Raw genomic sequence first — 17,175 nt, 5'->3', positions numbered from 1 at the left:
GGGCGCAACAGCAAGTCCACAGACGCACGGAGGTCGCGGTAGACGTACAGCGATGTTGTCGAAGAGCTTGGCCATGTGTTTGATGATGTCACTGTGCTGGGTGGGTTGGGTCTGGAGAAGCTTCTTGATGACCACCACGCTCTCAGCCACCACCGTCTCTGTGAGGGGACAACACATTTCCAGTTCAAAACGTAACTAAAGGTAATGTAATATATATACGGAATCCCCAAAAAGTAGTTATTAATCATGAGGAGGGCCATAAACAATTACTAGTTATTGTTTATGGCCCTCATGATAAATCATAACTTTTTGGGGATCGTTGCTGCATACTCCAAGAAAGGTTCAAATCTCACCTTTCTGGTCATTTTTATCAATTGCTGGGTGTAGTCACAAGGAGGACACAAGCTGAAGTACACAGTACAAACATAATACAAATATTGTATATGATGTATTGCCTATTCAACAAAAGTATGAAAAAGGCTTGAAGTTACATATGTTTTCTAAATATAGTATAATAAATGTATAAAATGACTAACAATGAGATTTCACCTTCCTTATAACTGTAAAATACATATTTGTATATTGTGTTAGAGAAAATGTGCATAAAATGTGCAAAACGTCTGCCCCCATCGCGTCTCACAGAGCTCTAGCTTGGCTTCCTGAACTCGTCAGGGACTCGCCTTTCATCTCATTAATCTTGTCCCTGACAAACAGAAAGTTGTTTGTTTCAAAATCAATGAATCATTTTTTGATTACTGGCTATACATTTTTTTTTTTTTTTAAATCGATCTCTGAACGTGCCACAGCTACAAAACCAATCTCTCCTGCTGCATTACAATGTAAGGATTCCAGGCATATGCAATGTTAGTGGCTGTGAAGTAGTGTTCAGCCAGGTGTTGGACACTGGTGTTGGACACTGGTGTCAGATTTCACACCTTGCTTCACACAGGTAGAAGAGACATATAATCCTCTGTCCATGAGAAGCAGGGCTACCGCTCAATGCAAACCACTTCAAGCTATGGTGTCCACATATCCATTTAGAAGAACTTGTACCAGAACCACGCAAGTGCCTAAAACTGGAGACTTTACATCTAAGAGGTGAAAACAATACATACAAAAGAGAGGGTTTGACATATAGGTCCAACTTTGAACAGGAGCTGGACAAAGACAACCGATGGACTGATTCTCTGGACGAAGAGGACCAATCAGTCGGTCAGTGGTTCCGTACCGTCTCGGTTGGAGAGCAGCAGCACCAGTCCTTGGAGGCAGGTGTCTGTCACCTCAGAGATGTTGGTGGCACACCTGCCGATGGCCTGGATGGTACCGGCTGCAAACTGCTTGTCCTGGCTCTTCACATAAGTCTGTTCAAAGCACAAGGTGGAGCCATTCATTGTAGCTAAAAGGTGATAATATATGTGGAACTGCTGCCAGTGACGGAACGGGATATTGTGTATGGAGAGAGAGAGAGACAGAATGTAACAGAGAGAATCATAGAGAGAGAGAGAGAATGTAAGAGAGAATAAAAGAGAGAGACAGAATGTGACAGAGAGAATCAAAGAGAGAGAGAGAGACCGAATGTAACAGAGAGAATCAAAGAGAGAGAGAGACCGAATGTAACTGAGAATCAAAGAGAGAGAGACAATGTGACAGAGAGAATCAAAGAGAGAGAGACAATGTAACAGAGAGAATCAAAGAGAGAGAATGTTACAGAGAATCAGAGAGAGAGAGAGAGAGACAGAATGTTACAGAGAATCATAGAGAGAGAGAATGTAACAGAGAGAATCAAAGAGAGAGAGACTTACCTGGAACTCTCTAAGGATGGTTGAGATGTTGGCTTCGTTGGCCAGGCTGGTCAAGATCTCCAGCTGGGGAGACAAGATAGGTCTGATCACACACTCACACACACACACACCTGACCTCATGGTTTACTTTTACATTCACTTGGTCATCACGAGGGAGCTTACCTTGAGTGATTTGATGTGAGTGGCATCTGTGGATCTCACATAGAAACTCTTCATGTAAGGCTCAAACATGCCCTGGCAGGAGAGAATAAAACCAGAATGTTAATTCATAATAAAAGGCAGAGGCCGCGCGACTGGATTGAACTGCTCTGCCCACCGCTTTGTAATACTGCAATGTTATTCGTTCAAAACCGACGGCCAAGTTTGCCCAACGTGTCGTTTATTAGTCACAACAGAAGGTAGTAGTCCACGTCGTCACAATCGTGACGTTTACAACGGACAAAGTGCGTACAACATGTCGATCATGTGACAGGTAACACACACACCATTATCTGTCCCGCAGCAGACACTGAAGAGAGGAGCTTACCTTCCTCTGGATAGACATGGTGGCTATGTTCTGTAACACAATGTACTGCACCTCTCTGACAGGGAGAGACAGAGGGGAAACATTATGGAGTACCTTTTTTTTTTTGTCCTCACAATAGAGACAGACACACAGAGACGGAGAGAGAAAAGAAACAACAAACGTAAAGAGAGGGTTTGGGGTGTACCTGTGGCTTCGGAGCAGTCTGACCAGTGACTTGGTGATGACGCCGACCTCGTGTTTAGGAGCCAGGTGCCAGTACAGCTGAGCTACTGACACCACCACCTGAAATGACAGACGTCAACAGGTTTTTTCCCCCTCCAACATGGCCGCCCAGCCACGCCTCAAATACAGGCGGTTGTTTCTCAACTCCAGTCACGCCCTTCTAGCCTGGTCCCACGTTGAATTGGTGCGGTCTTGCCGAGTCCTGCGGTTATTGTCATGCCATTGTTTGGCGTCATAGACCCTAGGATTCGGCAAGACGATACAAACAGACCTGGGATCAGGCAGTGCTGTATCTACTCCTCGTGTAGGACGGGTCTTTCATCCTCCCTCAGGACACAAAGCTCTTTAGAAAGCTCCATATATCAAATAGCAACACCGAAGTCATGCGGTTTTTTATTTTTTTTACGTGAGGAATGTCATTTAGAAGGTAACAGACAGCCAGAGTAAGAAGGTAACAGACAGCCAGAGTAAGAAGGTAACAGACAGCCAGAGTAAGAAGGTAACAGACAGCCAGAGTAAGAAGGTAACAGACAGCCAGAGTAAGAAGGTAACAGACAGCCAGAGTAAGAAGGTAACAGACAGCCAGAGTAAGAAGGTAACAGACAGCCAGAGTAAGAAGGTAACAGACAGCCAGAGTAAGAAGGTAACAGACAGCCAGAGTAAGAAGGTAACAGACAGCCAGAGTAAGGACTGAGGAGTCACATTTGGAAGACGTGACGGTAAGTGTTGGTAAGATGGAGAGCCGCATCGCGTTCTCTCTGTTAAAAGACACAACACGTCACATTTTCAATCAACAAGCTCATTTGGGACCATTTTTCCTCCCGCTGCTACACAGCCGCACAGACCTTGAGTCTCCTGGGTGATGGAGACCTGCTCAGTGTGTGTGTGTGTGTGTGTGTGCGCGCAGCATCAGTCGTGGTGTAGCCTCGGTTCCGGAGACAGCTGTGCGGAAGGAGTGACAACAGAACCACATGCTCAGACGCCTTCATCAAGGCTGCCTGTATCCCTCACAGCCAGCAGGTTGAACAGTAGTCAACACTTTCACACACACACTTTACTGCTGCATGCGTGTGTGTTTATGCATCTGTTTGTGTGTGTGTGAGAGAGAGAGAGACTCGGACCAGTGTGCTTCAAAGCAGTGTGTGTGTGTGTGTGTGTGTGTGGTGAGACTCACAGCAGTGTTTCTACTCTGTAGTAGAGGCTTGGTGTTCCTGAGAAGCAGTCTGTGGTCGGGGTCCATCACGTAGGACTTCTTTTCGTCCCCATTTTTCGTCTTCTTCTCATCAGACTCATAGAACGCCGTCTCACTGTTCTCATCAAACAGGCCGTCCTGAAACACACACAGGTGTCTTTCATTCTGTTATTCACCGCAGACATGCCAATCTGATAGCACATCACCCGCATATTTACCTTCAGGTGCTATTTACCAACGCCTGCTAGCCAACGCCTGCTAGCCAACGCCTGCTAGCCAACGCCTGCTAGCCAACGCCTGCTAGCCAACGCCTGCTAGCCAACGCCTGCTAGCCAACGCCTGCTAGCCAACGCCTGCTAGCCAACGCCTGCTAGCCAACGCCTGCTAGCCAACGCCTGCTAGCCAACGCCTGCTAGCCAACGCCTGCTAGCCAACCCAAGCCAGATGCATACTCGCATCTAGAAGTTGCTTCCAGAAGTGCGTTTGCTAACTATCACTTTTTTACTGCGCTAACGTTTTGCTTTTCCGACCTTCGTCAAGTAACGACAAACAGATGGATACTGAAAGCACATCTTGAGTAGAGTTTTTGTTTATTATTGAAATAAGTTAATAGTAAATAAAAAATAAAAAAAACACACTGACTGACATGTCTACTTAGTCTTTTTTGATTCATTTACTGTAGGCTATATTTGACTCGTCACACTGAAGCAATAATGACATTATTACTTCAGTGTTGATGTTTGATAGATATCTGGTGTTTAGTCCCTAACTGAGCCCTTTCCTTGTTCGCTGATGAGACGTTCAAGAGAAGCCACTACATCTCAATCATCTCAAAACTAAATGAAAAAAAAAACGTTCATTAGAGCTCACGCCACACGACGCCGCTCTGACACAAACCACACATTCGCCTGCCTCGCGCTCGTTCGCCATCCCTCCATCTCGCACCACAGGCTGGGGCGCTGTGTCAACATGGAGCCGATGACCACCCCCCCATCTTTCTTCCTCCCATCTCTCACCTCTTTCCAGGGGCTGGTGAACTGCGTCCTGGCGTAGCGGGTCAACATGGAGATGATGACCACCTGACCCCACTCCTCCACGTCCACCAGCAGATTGCAGAGTTTACGGTAGTTCTTATGGATCAGGTCAATACGGTCCGGACACACCTCCTCAAAGGCCATCACCACGCTGCCCGCTACCAGCTATAGGAGGAGACGTTGGGTTACTGCTGAGCTAGAGTAAAAGCCTGCACACCCAGTAACTCTCAGGATCCGTCTTGAGCAGCCCTGCTTTAGCCAGAGTCCCATTGTATGTGTATTTATTTAACTAGGCAAGTCAGTTAAGAACAAATTCTTATTTCACAATGACGGCCTATGGAAATGCCTGGTTACGTCTTGGTTAGAAAGACAGTGTACTTCATGATCTAAGAGCAAGAATTTTGTTTATGAACAGTTAGCTATAATCTAAGAGCCAGGCACCAAACAGGACAGGAGTAACTGGGTGGAAAATGACCACATTTAAAGTCTTTACTGAACAAATCTAATTTGGCATCACCATGGTAAAAGGCAGCGTTCTAAAATCGCTCATACACATCCAAAACATTTCTCATATTTCACCACAGACTTTTAATTTTTCCTTCAGCTCATAACTAATTGAATGTTCTATTCGTGTGACAAGAGAAAGGGGGAAACGGGAGGATGGAGGGAGAGAGGGAGGAAAGGGAGGCAATCAAGTACATTTTATTGGGAGAAAAATCCATTTGTCTGGTCCGTGTTCTATTCCTATAGCGCTGCTGGCTGGCAGACTGACTGATTGACATGGCTGTGTATTAATATGCAAACAGCATTAACGCAGAGAGGCAAGGGGGGGAGGGGGGGACTAGGAAGGAGTAGGCGAGGAGAGGGGTAGCGGAATCCGGTCTCTCCCATCAGAAAAGACTGGCCCCTGGTGGCCCCTGTGGAAACCCTGTACATTTACCCATCATCCCTGCCGTGCAGCTGCATTGATTATGTAGGTGTGTGTGCGTATGCGTTTGAGGCCCTCTGACAACTGGGGAGCTGGGAACCGAAGCGCTAATCATTCAACAATCTGGACAGCTTTAGGGGGTAGGCTTCTAAATGACTGGTAAAACCATAGAAAAGGTGTGCGAGGTAAAATACGTGTTTGGAATTGGCCTAACTTGGCAACCAAAATTACATTTTTTTTAAATTAAAAACAAGCTGTTCGTTAAAATTATTATTTTTTTTTTAAATGGGCGAAAACAAATCAAAACAGAGGCAAGGAACACATTGTTTAAACACTTGGTTTAGCAAGCAATTAAGAAACCCACAGGCAATAAGAAACCTCATATAAGCAGAGTTTAACGGACGTGCTTGTGGTTTATAATTGGAAAGGGGCCTAGTTGGGAAATGTATGTGTGGATTTTAATTGTTATGCACAGCGTGGATGGTCTCAGAACTAACAGATGCTTGATGTAAAGTTCCAACTCCGCAAACCTCATCTAGTGCATAGCCCTTTATATTGGAGTAAAGTACTGACAGGAATGAACAGGAATTTTGCGAAAATTGTGCCTGTGTGAGTCAACGGATACACTGAGGTTCCTAGTATCTCAGCCCTGTTTTATGTTCCCTTCGACGTGTCTCTCTCTCTCTCTCTCTCCCTCTTAGCCTATTACAGTGTCTCTGGGCCTGCCTCCGCCTCTCTTTGTGCATTATCCCTCCATCCCCCACCTCCCTCTCAACTTCCCCCATTAGACGCAGGTAAACTACATGCGCCATCAACAAAACTGACACCCCAATCTATGGAGTCCACAACCATCCCTCCCTCCCTCACCTCCCTCCCCCATCCACTTCCACCGTATTATCTACACTACGTGACAAGCCAGTAATGGAAAAATCACACTAAGCAAATGGTTCCTCTAATAACAATAAATTTCGTATAAAATTATGAAGGGCCCAAACCATTTCCTTGCATCTATTTTGTCATGAATTCTAATTAGGGCGCCAGGGAGGCGGCGAGTGCTGGGTCATCACGCCAGAGACGGCGCGCCGCCTTGATTGATGGCACGGCGCAGGGTCGGTCGGCCTACCCTCCCTGCCTTTTCCATCTCCTCCCTCCTCTTTCTCTTAAATGAATGGGCATCCCACCTAGCCCCTAATCATACCACACACTACCACACACACTCCTCCCTGTTCTCATTTCAATTTTGCAGGAGGTGCAGGGAGAGGCAGGGCGGCGGGATGGGAGGGATCGATCATTTATCTTGTAATGGCTGGATAATAGATCCATCACAGTAAAACAGCTGCACAACCTCCTGTGTTGTGTTTCTCTCCCCCCCCCCCCCCCTCTATAGCCCTTCTCTTCATCCTGTCTTTAACCAGGGGTGTCATACTAATTTAGCGTAAAGGGGCCATCACCGTTCAGACCAATGTCACGAAGGCTACAACAGAGACAGCTAAATATATATATATTTTTTATATCTCTCCAAATATACTTACATTGTAACATACCCAACATAACTGTGATTTCCCCACCTTGGTGATAATTCTTATTTTTACAACGCACAATCATTTCTAATAATCGTGGAGGCTAGTTTTGGGGCACAGGTAGGGGACACATAAGATCTGATGGTGGTGGGCCACACTTGGCTCCTGGGCCGCATGTTTGGGACACCTCAGCTTTATATACTGCCCTAGACACTCATGTGACACAGTCCATATCTACATGGTCAGCCTGTGATTCTCACTCTCCAGAATGATAGGAAGTTGCCATCTCAAAGTGAAGGGGAATATAAGCTTAAAGCTTTATTTTTCCTCCAGGCAAAAAAAAAAAAGCCTAGTCTGCCAAGTGTATATTGTATGACATCTTGTGTAAATGCACTTAAAAAAAAGTTTGATTTGAAATACTACTGTGGGATGAACGGTGATAAAACAGGTAATACAAGGCATTTGTAAAACACATTCAAAGATGGTTCTTATGATGCTCTGGTCAAGATCAAGGGAATTTTATCCATATAAATGCAGATGTCCTTTGAATAACAGGACAGACACAACACGATGGATCACCGACAGAAAGCAAAGAGCTAAAACTGGCAGTAAATAAATTGGTATAGAAGCTCTCTGAAATTCTAATAACAAATCATAACACAACAACAACTATTCCAGAAAAGACATTAGCATTCCGGTCTTATTAATCTTTTTCTTCCAGTCCAAAACACAGCGCACGGATTGTGTGACTGTGCCCTTTCTCAGTGTCCCCCCCAGCCAGCCAGCCTCATTGAGAGAGTGTTTCAATGGGGAGAAATCATCCATCTTCGTTAGTGACTGAAGCTAAATATGCTATGCATCTGGTCCTGGGTCCCCCCCCTTTTAGTGCTACGGGTTATTTTATATAATGAGAGATGCATGCAATGAATACCTAATTGCAAGAGAGAGAGAGAAAGACCGTGTATGGCTTGTATTTACTAACATGCACAGGGCATTCTATATGCTAACTTCAGCACGTGCACAATTTTCATTATTTTAACTAGCCTTTATAGGAGCATATGCATTTATAGTGACCTTCTGGAGAATATGCGCCATCTATTAGCCTAATAGTGGAAGGAGACACTGTATTTGTGCTTCAAAACACTGGACTTGGAGAATGCCATCAGGCTAATCTAGGAAGAAAAAAAAATAACTTGCCTTAGAAAGCAAATTAAGGTGACACCAGCATCAGTGAGAGAATGCCTTTCTAAATCGACAGTTAACTAGGAGCATCTGAAGATGTGTGGATTTAAGTGGGCGCTAACAAAGCATGGCATTGGTGAATGAGCTGAGAGAGAGAGGAGAGAGAGGGATAATGATGAGGAGGGGACTGTTCTGTTGGACTGGACTACCCTCTGGTGGCTGGATGGGATTACTGCACCTAGTAGACCAGTGACATCATGGATTTGGTTTGACTGAATGCATTGAGTACTGACTGCTGAACCCGGCTGATATCAAATGAATGAAATGGACGTAAACCTACCTATCTGATTCAGAGTGATTACAGTTGAATCCATACTTATTACTGCTTTGTTCAGATTATGCGGTCTCCAGTGTTTCCCACAAAGATTTTTTTCCAGCAGCGGTGGCAAAGTTAGCGTGGGGGGGGGGGGGGTTCCTCTTGGTAGCAGAGACAAAATGTTGCTGTTTTAAACCTAATTTCCTGCAATTCTACATATTTTGCCATGGGGCGGAGAGAACATTTAACAGTTTTAAAATTGGTTTCCTAGGCTCCTAAATTTTTTGTCATGTTCTTTCACCATCTGAGTGACTCAAACAATGAGGGCCCCCACGTAATGACATTTGGGGAATTTTAGATTCTCCCCGACTGTCAAGTTTTTATTTCGGTGATCGTTAGTCTCAAAGATAATCTTATAAAAAGATATATAGCTCCATTATCTTTCTACATACTTTATATCTGGTTGTAGTCGTTTATGTTTACAATGAAAACATTTGACCATCCCAAAACTTATTTGGATTAGCTGGTAATGGGAGCTGGTTTTACTCACAGTGCTTTTGTCCTTCAGCAATTTATCAATGACTTCTATCAGGTGCTCCTTCTGATCCGGATCCAGGCTGAGGAGAAGGAAAGCTTTGAGTCAACGCCCAGTTCCAGTGCTTTACACACACACACACACACACACACACACACACACAACCTGTAGAGTTTCTGGATGGCGTGGGCGGATGTTTTCCTGACGTAAGGGGACATGTCAGAGGCAGCCTCCTTGATGGCCAGCATCATGATGGGAACGATGATGGGGACTCTGATACTGGACAGAACCCTCAGAGCACTGGCTCTGATCAGCTGGTTAGGGTCCTGGTAGAGGACAGATAGGGGATATAAGGATAATATTAACACACATTCACGAGCGCACACACACACACACACACTTCCACAAAGATGTACACATTGAGACAGAGTGAGGAAAGTAAAAGAGAAAAAAATAAAAGGACTGGGGACATAAATCTCATGTGGTTTGGGTTAAGAGATACTGAAGATATGATACAGTACCACACACACACACACACACACACACAGGGAGGAAGTGAAGCATGGTGTAGAGCTAGCAGGGGCTGAAATGGGTTTTCCAGCTCTGGGTCCTGAGACACATCAGGGTGACGGGGTGGGCTGTCTAAAAAACAACTCTGTTGTCCATAGAACTTACACAGAGACAGACAGCCTCTCTATAAATGGCTCAATAGTCCTACAGACACACACACACACACACACACACTCTCACACCTTTATACATGTACATACCAAACATGACACTTTCCTCCAACACCTGTATGAGTGTGTGGGGATTCAAAATGGTAAAGAAAAAAAACGCTCTGCATCAAAGCCTGCTGTGCACACACACACACACCACGTGTTACCTTGAGCGCCCTCTGAAAGGTGCTGATGGACAGTAGAGCCAGGTCCTGCTGCTCCTCTGCATACCTCACCAGGTACACATACACCAACTTCTTCAGCTGGAACACACACACACACACACACACACACACACACACACACACACACACACACACACGTTGAATTTAGTCAATGAAGAAATCCCAAGTCTATTGATTCACTTCTGGGTTGAGCTCAGTACACATTCCAAAATGTTTCGGTAACACTATTCTTTCACACAGTGGAGAGAATGGGGCTTTGGCTAGACCACGGATGTATTTCTTTGGCTGGTTGTTTTAGAGGGGGGAAAGCGGAGGTTGAAAGTGTTCCTGTTGGATATTATTACAGTCTAGATGGCATGTTGTTTCGGGGAGAGCAGAGAATAAGCTAAAAAATAAAAAAAATTTAAAAAAAAAATAAGTTATTTGACTTCAGAAAGTTTCTGAAAGTTTTTGTTTGACTTCCTCCCCCTCTTCGCTCCTCACACGTAGCGGAGACTGAGCTAATATTAGTCCAGTGTCCGACTGAGTTAAAAAGGATACTTCTGGATTTTGGCAATGAGCCTGAGTGCAGCCCCCGCTCTCCTCCTGCCAGCTCCTTCAAAACACCCATGCCCTTTATCTACTTCCAGAGTCAGATGAACTTGTGGATACCATTTTTAATGTCTCCAAGTCTAGACTCTAGTATGAAGGAAGGTGCTAACTAGCGCAACTGCTAACTAGCGTTAGCGCAATGACTGGAAGTCTATGGGTATCTTGCCAGATACCGGCTCACGAAATGACCTCTTACTTCCTTCATACCGGACAGACACAGACAAATGGCATCCATAAGTTCATCGGAATCTGGTGGATGTAGATAAAGGGCCGCACTGGCAAAATCTCTAAGTATCCCTTTAAAGGTTGGCCCTGATTCACTTCAGTGTTATTCGGTGTACAGCTGTGGTTTTCAATCATCATTGCTGTAATTAGTGGGTGAATTAACATCATTACCGAGTCTAAGAGGGGACATAACCCATCTGGCCTCGTCTGAGGGGAATCACGTCTTATCGAAAACGTCGCAGAAAATAGATGCTCAAAATTAGGAATAGTAATCAAATATGCTAGTGATCTCATTTCTATTATTTGATCAGTTATCAAATGCCAATAACCGTACTCCGTATAGCCCTCCATCCCTCTCGCCCACACACCTCAAGGCTTTCAAGTCTCGGGTTGTTGTTGCTAGCGCTGGTTGAAGTAAACAAAGCATCCTGATATTAAATCACACTAGTCCGTCAATACTCTGTGTCCTCCAGTGCTGCTTTCTGATTAGAGACAATCAATAACACACAGCACAGCAGCAGAGGGGGGGGCAAGAGAGACAGATTGACTGAGCTGCCCGCAGAGAGGTGAAGAGAGACAGAGAGGTAGAGAGAGGTAAAGAGAGAGAGAGGTAAAGAGAGAGAGAGGTAAAGAGAGAGAGAGAGAGGTGGAGAGAGAGAGAGAGAGAGAGAGAGAGGTGGAGAGAGAGAGAGGTGGAGAGAGAGAGAGAGAGAGAGGTGGAGAGAGAGAGAGGTGGAGAGAGAGAGACACACACACAGAGAAGGACCTAGCACTACCCTAGCAGCTGGTATGTGTGAGGGGAGAGAGAGAGAGGAGACGTGGCCACGGGCTCTCCTCTGCCAATTACCCCCACCCACATGCTCCAGTTCCCTACCATGGGCTGCCCTGCCCCACACACACACACACACACACACACACACACACGCCCCTCGTACAGCCTGTTTATTCTGCTGATCAATATTACCAGGCAGTGGTTCGGTGGTCTCCTCCTGGCAGTGGGAGGGAACTCATCCATCTTGTCTTAGATAGAATCTACTAAACGTTATGCAAACAGAATGGAACTCATACCTCTATATTCTTACTGGCCACGTTCTTCACCACAGCTGGGAACAGCTCGGAGGCATTCTTCCCCTTGGCGATCAGCTGTTGACACAACATCACTTGCATGTTTCACAGTATTCAATGTGTTATTAACAATGTACCGCACTGTAAATTGCATTTTGGAAATTGTCCATCAATTCTTCAAAAGGAGGAATTTACAATTGGCCTAATTTAATTGAGACGGGAACACCGAAGTACACTTGAACTGAGAATGCACGGCACTGAGCGGAAGTGCACTCATCAGGCCTGGAATGTGTGTGCAGGTGGTGCTCACCGCAATGATCCTCTTCATGGCGTCCAGTTTGAGGGAGTCCTTATTGCTCTCCAGCATCTCTTTAAGGTCATCATTCCTGGTGGAGAAGAGAAAGAGATCAGAACATGTGCTGTAGGCTGTTTAATATCAACACACTGCTTTTTTTGTTGCATAGCGGACTGCCTTCTTTACGCCTGACAAACTTCCACCGGTGTAAAATCCATTAGGCTAATGGAGTTGAAGAACGTCATTGAATTGGGACTGGAAAACTGCGGTACACTTATAACAGAGATTTGAGTTATTTGATCAAATTACAATCCTATCGCACAAAAAAAAGAAAAGAAAAGAAGAGATGCAGCCTGACTTGATCGATCTCTAGCCGTGTCCTTGGTGGGAGACAGGCCAAAGGTCTGCCAAGACCCAGACTAATACTGATCTATGGAGAGCATTATGTCCTGCATTAACTTGGCTCCTGCTAGAAATTGGTAGTCATGTGGAGAACCTCTCCGCAATAAACAGCCATTTTCAAGAGAGTGTAGCTAACACATACCGGTAGGAGAACGATTCTAGTTCCATCAACGTCAACATAGGGTCTCAGATGACCTATTCTCTGAGGATACTCTTCCACGCGGTCTACGAAGCTCAAACTATCAACAACCGCTTCAACGGTTCATCCCTTTACCGTACCGCCACATCTCAAGTGGACGCATTGAAAATAGCACAGCGTCGCTATGGAAACGCCGTCAACCAGGAGAAAGAGCAGAATCTCACGTGATGTTCACCCAGCCAGGCCTACACAACCCTTACACAGAAGAACGTGAAGCCACACGGCAGGTCATTGTTTGTATGTATGTATGTATGTATGTATGTATGTATGTATGTATGTATGTATGTATGTATATGTATGTATGTATATATATGTATATATATATATATATATATATATATATATATATACATAAATACACACACACACAAACAATCAATGACCCTATATATATATATATTGCTCAAAAAAATAAAGGGAACACTTAAACAACACATCCTTGATCTGAATGAAATAAATAATCTTATTAAATACTTTTTTCTTCACATAGTTGAATGTGCTGACAACAAAAATCACGCAAAAATAATCAATGGAAATCCAATTTATCAACCCATGGAGGTCTGGATTTGGAGTCACACTCAAAATTAAAGTGGAAAACCACACTACAGGCTGATCCAACTTTTAATGTAATGTCCTTAAAACAAGTCATAATGAGGCTCAGTAGTGTGTGTGGCCTCTACGTGCCTGTATGACCTCCCTACAACGCCTGGGCATGCTCCTGATGAGGTGGCGGATGGTCTCCTGAGGGATCTCCTCCCAGACCGGGACTAAAGCATCCACCAACTCCTGGACAGTCTGTGGTGCAACGTGGCGTTGGTGGATGGAGCGAGACATGATGTCCCAGATGTGCTCAATTGGATTCAGGTCTGGGGAACGGGCGGGCCAGTCCATAGCATCAATGCCTTCCTCTTGCAGGAACTGCTGACACACTCCAGCCACATGAGGTCTAGCATTGTCTTGCATTAGGAGGAACCCAGGGCCAACCGCACCAGCATATGGTCTCACAAGGGGTCTGAGGATCTCATCTCGGTACCTAATGGCAGTCAGGCAACCTCTGGCGAGCACATGGAGGGCTGTGCGTCCCCCCAAAGAAATGCCACCCCACACCATGACTGACCCACCGCCAAACCGGTCCTGCTGGAGGATGTTGCAGGCAGCAGAACGTTCTCCATGGCTTCTCCAGACTGTCACGTCTGTCACGTGCTCAGTGTGAACCTGCTTTCATCTGTGAAGAGCACAGGGCGCCAGTGGCGAATTTGCCAATCTTGGTGTTCTCTGGCAAATGCCAAACGTCTGCACGGTGTTGGGCTGTAAGCACAACCCCCACCTGTGGACGTCGGGCCCTCATACCACCCTCATGGATTCTGTTTCTGACCGTTTGAGCAGACACATGCACATTTGCGCCTGCTGGAGGTCATTTTGCAGGGCTCTGGCAGTGCTCTTCCTGCTCCTCCTTGCACAAAGGCGGAGGTAGCGGTCCTGCTGCTGGGTTGTTGCCCTCCTACGGCCTCCTCCACGTCTCCTGATGTACTGGCCTGTCTCCTGGTAGCGCCTCCATGCTCTGGACACTACGCTGACAGACACAGCAAACCTTCTTGCCACAGCTCGCATTGATTTGCCATCCTGGATGAGCTGCACTACCTGAGCCACTTGTGTGGGTTGTAGACTCCGTCTCATGCTACCACTAGAGTGAAAGCACCGCCAGCATTCAAAAGTGACCAAAACATCAGCCAGGAAGCATAGGAACTGAGAAGTGGTCTGTGGTCTCCACCTGCAGAACCACTCCTTTATTGGGGGTGTCTTGCTTATTGCCTATCATTTCCACCTGTTGTCTATTCCATTTGCACAACAGCATGTGAAATTGATTGTCAATCAGTGTTGCTTCCTAAGTGGACAGTTTGATTTCACAGAAGTGTGATTGACTTGGAGTTACATTGTGTTGTTTAAGTGTTCCCTTTATTTTTTTGAGCAGTATATGTATGTATGTATGTATGTATGTATGTATGTATGTATGTATATATATATATACACACACACATACACATAGACATACATACATATATATATATACACACACACACACACACACACACACATATATATATATAGACATACATACACACATATATATATAGACATACATACACACACATATATATAGACATACACACACACACACATATATAGACATACACACACACACACATATATATAGACATACACACACACATATATATATATATATATATATATATATATATTATATATATATATATATATATATATACATACATAGATACACACACACACACACACATATATACATACATACATACATACACACACACACGTGAGTGAGAGAGAGAGAGTGAGAGAGAGGGTTAAGGCCACTCAATGAGAGAGGTATGGTCAGAGAGACAGAGACAAAATGTTTCTGCATCAGAATGGACTATTGGGTTCAACAACACACCAGGCAGATGTTTCACATTGAACAACAACACGAGGACGCATGGGTAGAGAGCGAATGGAAAAACAACACAAATTAACCATATTGGGAGTTGTTGCCAGGCACAGAGGAAAGAAAGTCACATTATGACTCAAGATAATGTCACAATCAATAATCAGCTTAGAGAGATGAGGAAACTAGGCGAGTTGGTATACTTGAAAAGACACACACAAGCATGTGATACTACTGTAGAGAACCCTTTGGCGAGTGCCTCGTCGGGGCCTCCGTTGGCGTGCGCTGCTCCTCCTGGCGAAGTTCGGTCTTTAAGGTGAGCTGGACGTTCTCAGCAGACACCAGAGCTGTCCTCACAGTCCCCGCGAGTCCACACACACGTTTCCTGACTGTCAGCTGGCAGTAACGATCGCTGTGGCTACTTCCCTCCAACCGCTTTTGCACTTCACAGGCAGCCTCAGCACCGAGAAAAATCACGGTGACCGTTCTGCTACAGCATCTACAGGCCCGTCTGTTGCTCTCCTCTCTCTGTCCATCTTCCTCGCTCCCCCTCCTCCTTTCTCAGCTGATAAGAGAAGTCACAGGATGCCCTCTCTGCTGGCTAAAGCTCCGGCCCTCACCCTGGCACAGACAGAGCTCCCCCTGGCCAGCCGGTTGTACCCGCGAGTCCACACACACACACACACACACACACACACACACACACGCACGCACACACACGCACACACACACACACACACACACACACACACACACACACACACACACACACACACGCACGTTTCCTGACTGTCAGCTGGCTGTAATGTTCGCTGTGGCTACTTCCCTCCAACTTCACAGGCAGAGACCAACTGTAGTGGTCACAGGATACCCATTCTGCCGGCTAATGATCTAGCATTAGTGGTTCTGCTACACACACAGACAGACACTAGTCATGCTCTCTCTGGTATGCTCTCTCCCTCTCTGTAAACTGAAGCTGTGACTGACAGCACCTTCTCCTTAATCTAACGTATCAGGCTACTAAGCAATTAAGGGACCACCACATCCTTAGCTCTAAGATGATAACGGGAGTGGCAAGATGAAGTGGCCCTCTTTTGAAATGGCTACTAGTAGGCTTTGAGTCTTCGTTGCTTGTAAATGCAATCCAGAGACGGGTTGAAGTTGCCTGCCTGATGGATCTGTAGCTCTCGGACAGGAGCTACTTTCTCCTTCTCTTCTCTGACCGTACTGTAGTTCTCTGCGTCTGTGTGTAGCTGGGTGGTAGTTTGGTTCTCTCTGCCTGTGGCCACTTCCTCCAGGGGAAACAGGAAGGCCTTATCAGCCTCGGGGGAAACAGTGAGCAGCTTTCACCACCTCTGTCCAGTCCACAGCACAACGCTTCACACCTGCCCAGGGCCCTTCAAGGGAACTGCTGCCAGGTCTAGATAAAAAAGGCCCTGCCAGCCTCACACACCACCAGAAGAACCACACAGAGTTAGAACGACACCCAACAACTCTACATGTCTCTCTTCATGTTTAAAACCAGCCTAGTCTCTTTTTCCAGGTTTTCAAGACTGGCAAGCAAGTCTACTACCAACCAGCCCGGGAAGATTCTCTGGTCATTCATTCACATAATGACCAGTATGGTAAAGCACTGTAAACAGCTCCAATCAGCTTACACTATTTAGCCTACTACTGTGTGCCATGTCCTCTAGTGTTTATAACCAGGATGATAATGTTGTCGGACATGTCTCAGGTGATATAGCCTAATAAATAATCTGACTTCACGTGGAGGCCCTA

General features: G+C 45.5%; 1 protein-coding gene across 1 annotated transcript in view; it reads right to left on the bottom strand.

The window, feature by feature from the left end:
* LOC106563041 (AP-3 complex subunit beta-1) overlaps window positions 1–17,175 on the bottom strand; it is a 57,695-nt gene that overhangs the window by 37,793 nt on the left and 2,727 nt on the right. Inside the window, exons 2-14 of the mRNA XM_014128254.3 lie at window positions 12,353–12,428; window positions 12,046–12,120; window positions 10,144–10,239; window positions 9,423–9,583; window positions 9,273–9,339; window positions 4,759–4,941; window positions 3,725–3,880; window positions 2,513–2,610; window positions 2,329–2,383; window positions 1,965–2,036; window positions 1,803–1,865; window positions 1,229–1,361; window positions 49–158 (exon numbers count right to left, since the gene is read on the bottom strand). Coding sequence (XP_013983729.2) covers window positions 49–158; window positions 1,229–1,361; window positions 1,803–1,865; window positions 1,965–2,036; window positions 2,329–2,383; window positions 2,513–2,610; window positions 3,725–3,880; window positions 4,759–4,941; window positions 9,273–9,339; window positions 9,423–9,583; window positions 10,144–10,239; window positions 12,046–12,120; window positions 12,353–12,428 — 1,345 coding nt within the window. The remainder of the gene's footprint in view (window positions 1–48; window positions 159–1,228; window positions 1,362–1,802; window positions 1,866–1,964; window positions 2,037–2,328; window positions 2,384–2,512; window positions 2,611–3,724; window positions 3,881–4,758; window positions 4,942–9,272; window positions 9,340–9,422; window positions 9,584–10,143; window positions 10,240–12,045; window positions 12,121–12,352; window positions 12,429–17,175) is intronic.

The sequence above is a fragment of the Salmo salar genome, chromosome 11 (genome assembly GCF_965601325.2).
Source record: "Salmo salar chromosome 11, fSalSal1, whole genome shotgun sequence".
Lineage (NCBI taxonomy): Eukaryota > Metazoa > Chordata > Actinopteri > Salmoniformes > Salmonidae > Salmo > Salmo salar.
The sequence above is the reverse complement of the archived record's forward strand: the minus strand, read 5'-3'. Positions and strand labels throughout refer to the sequence as shown.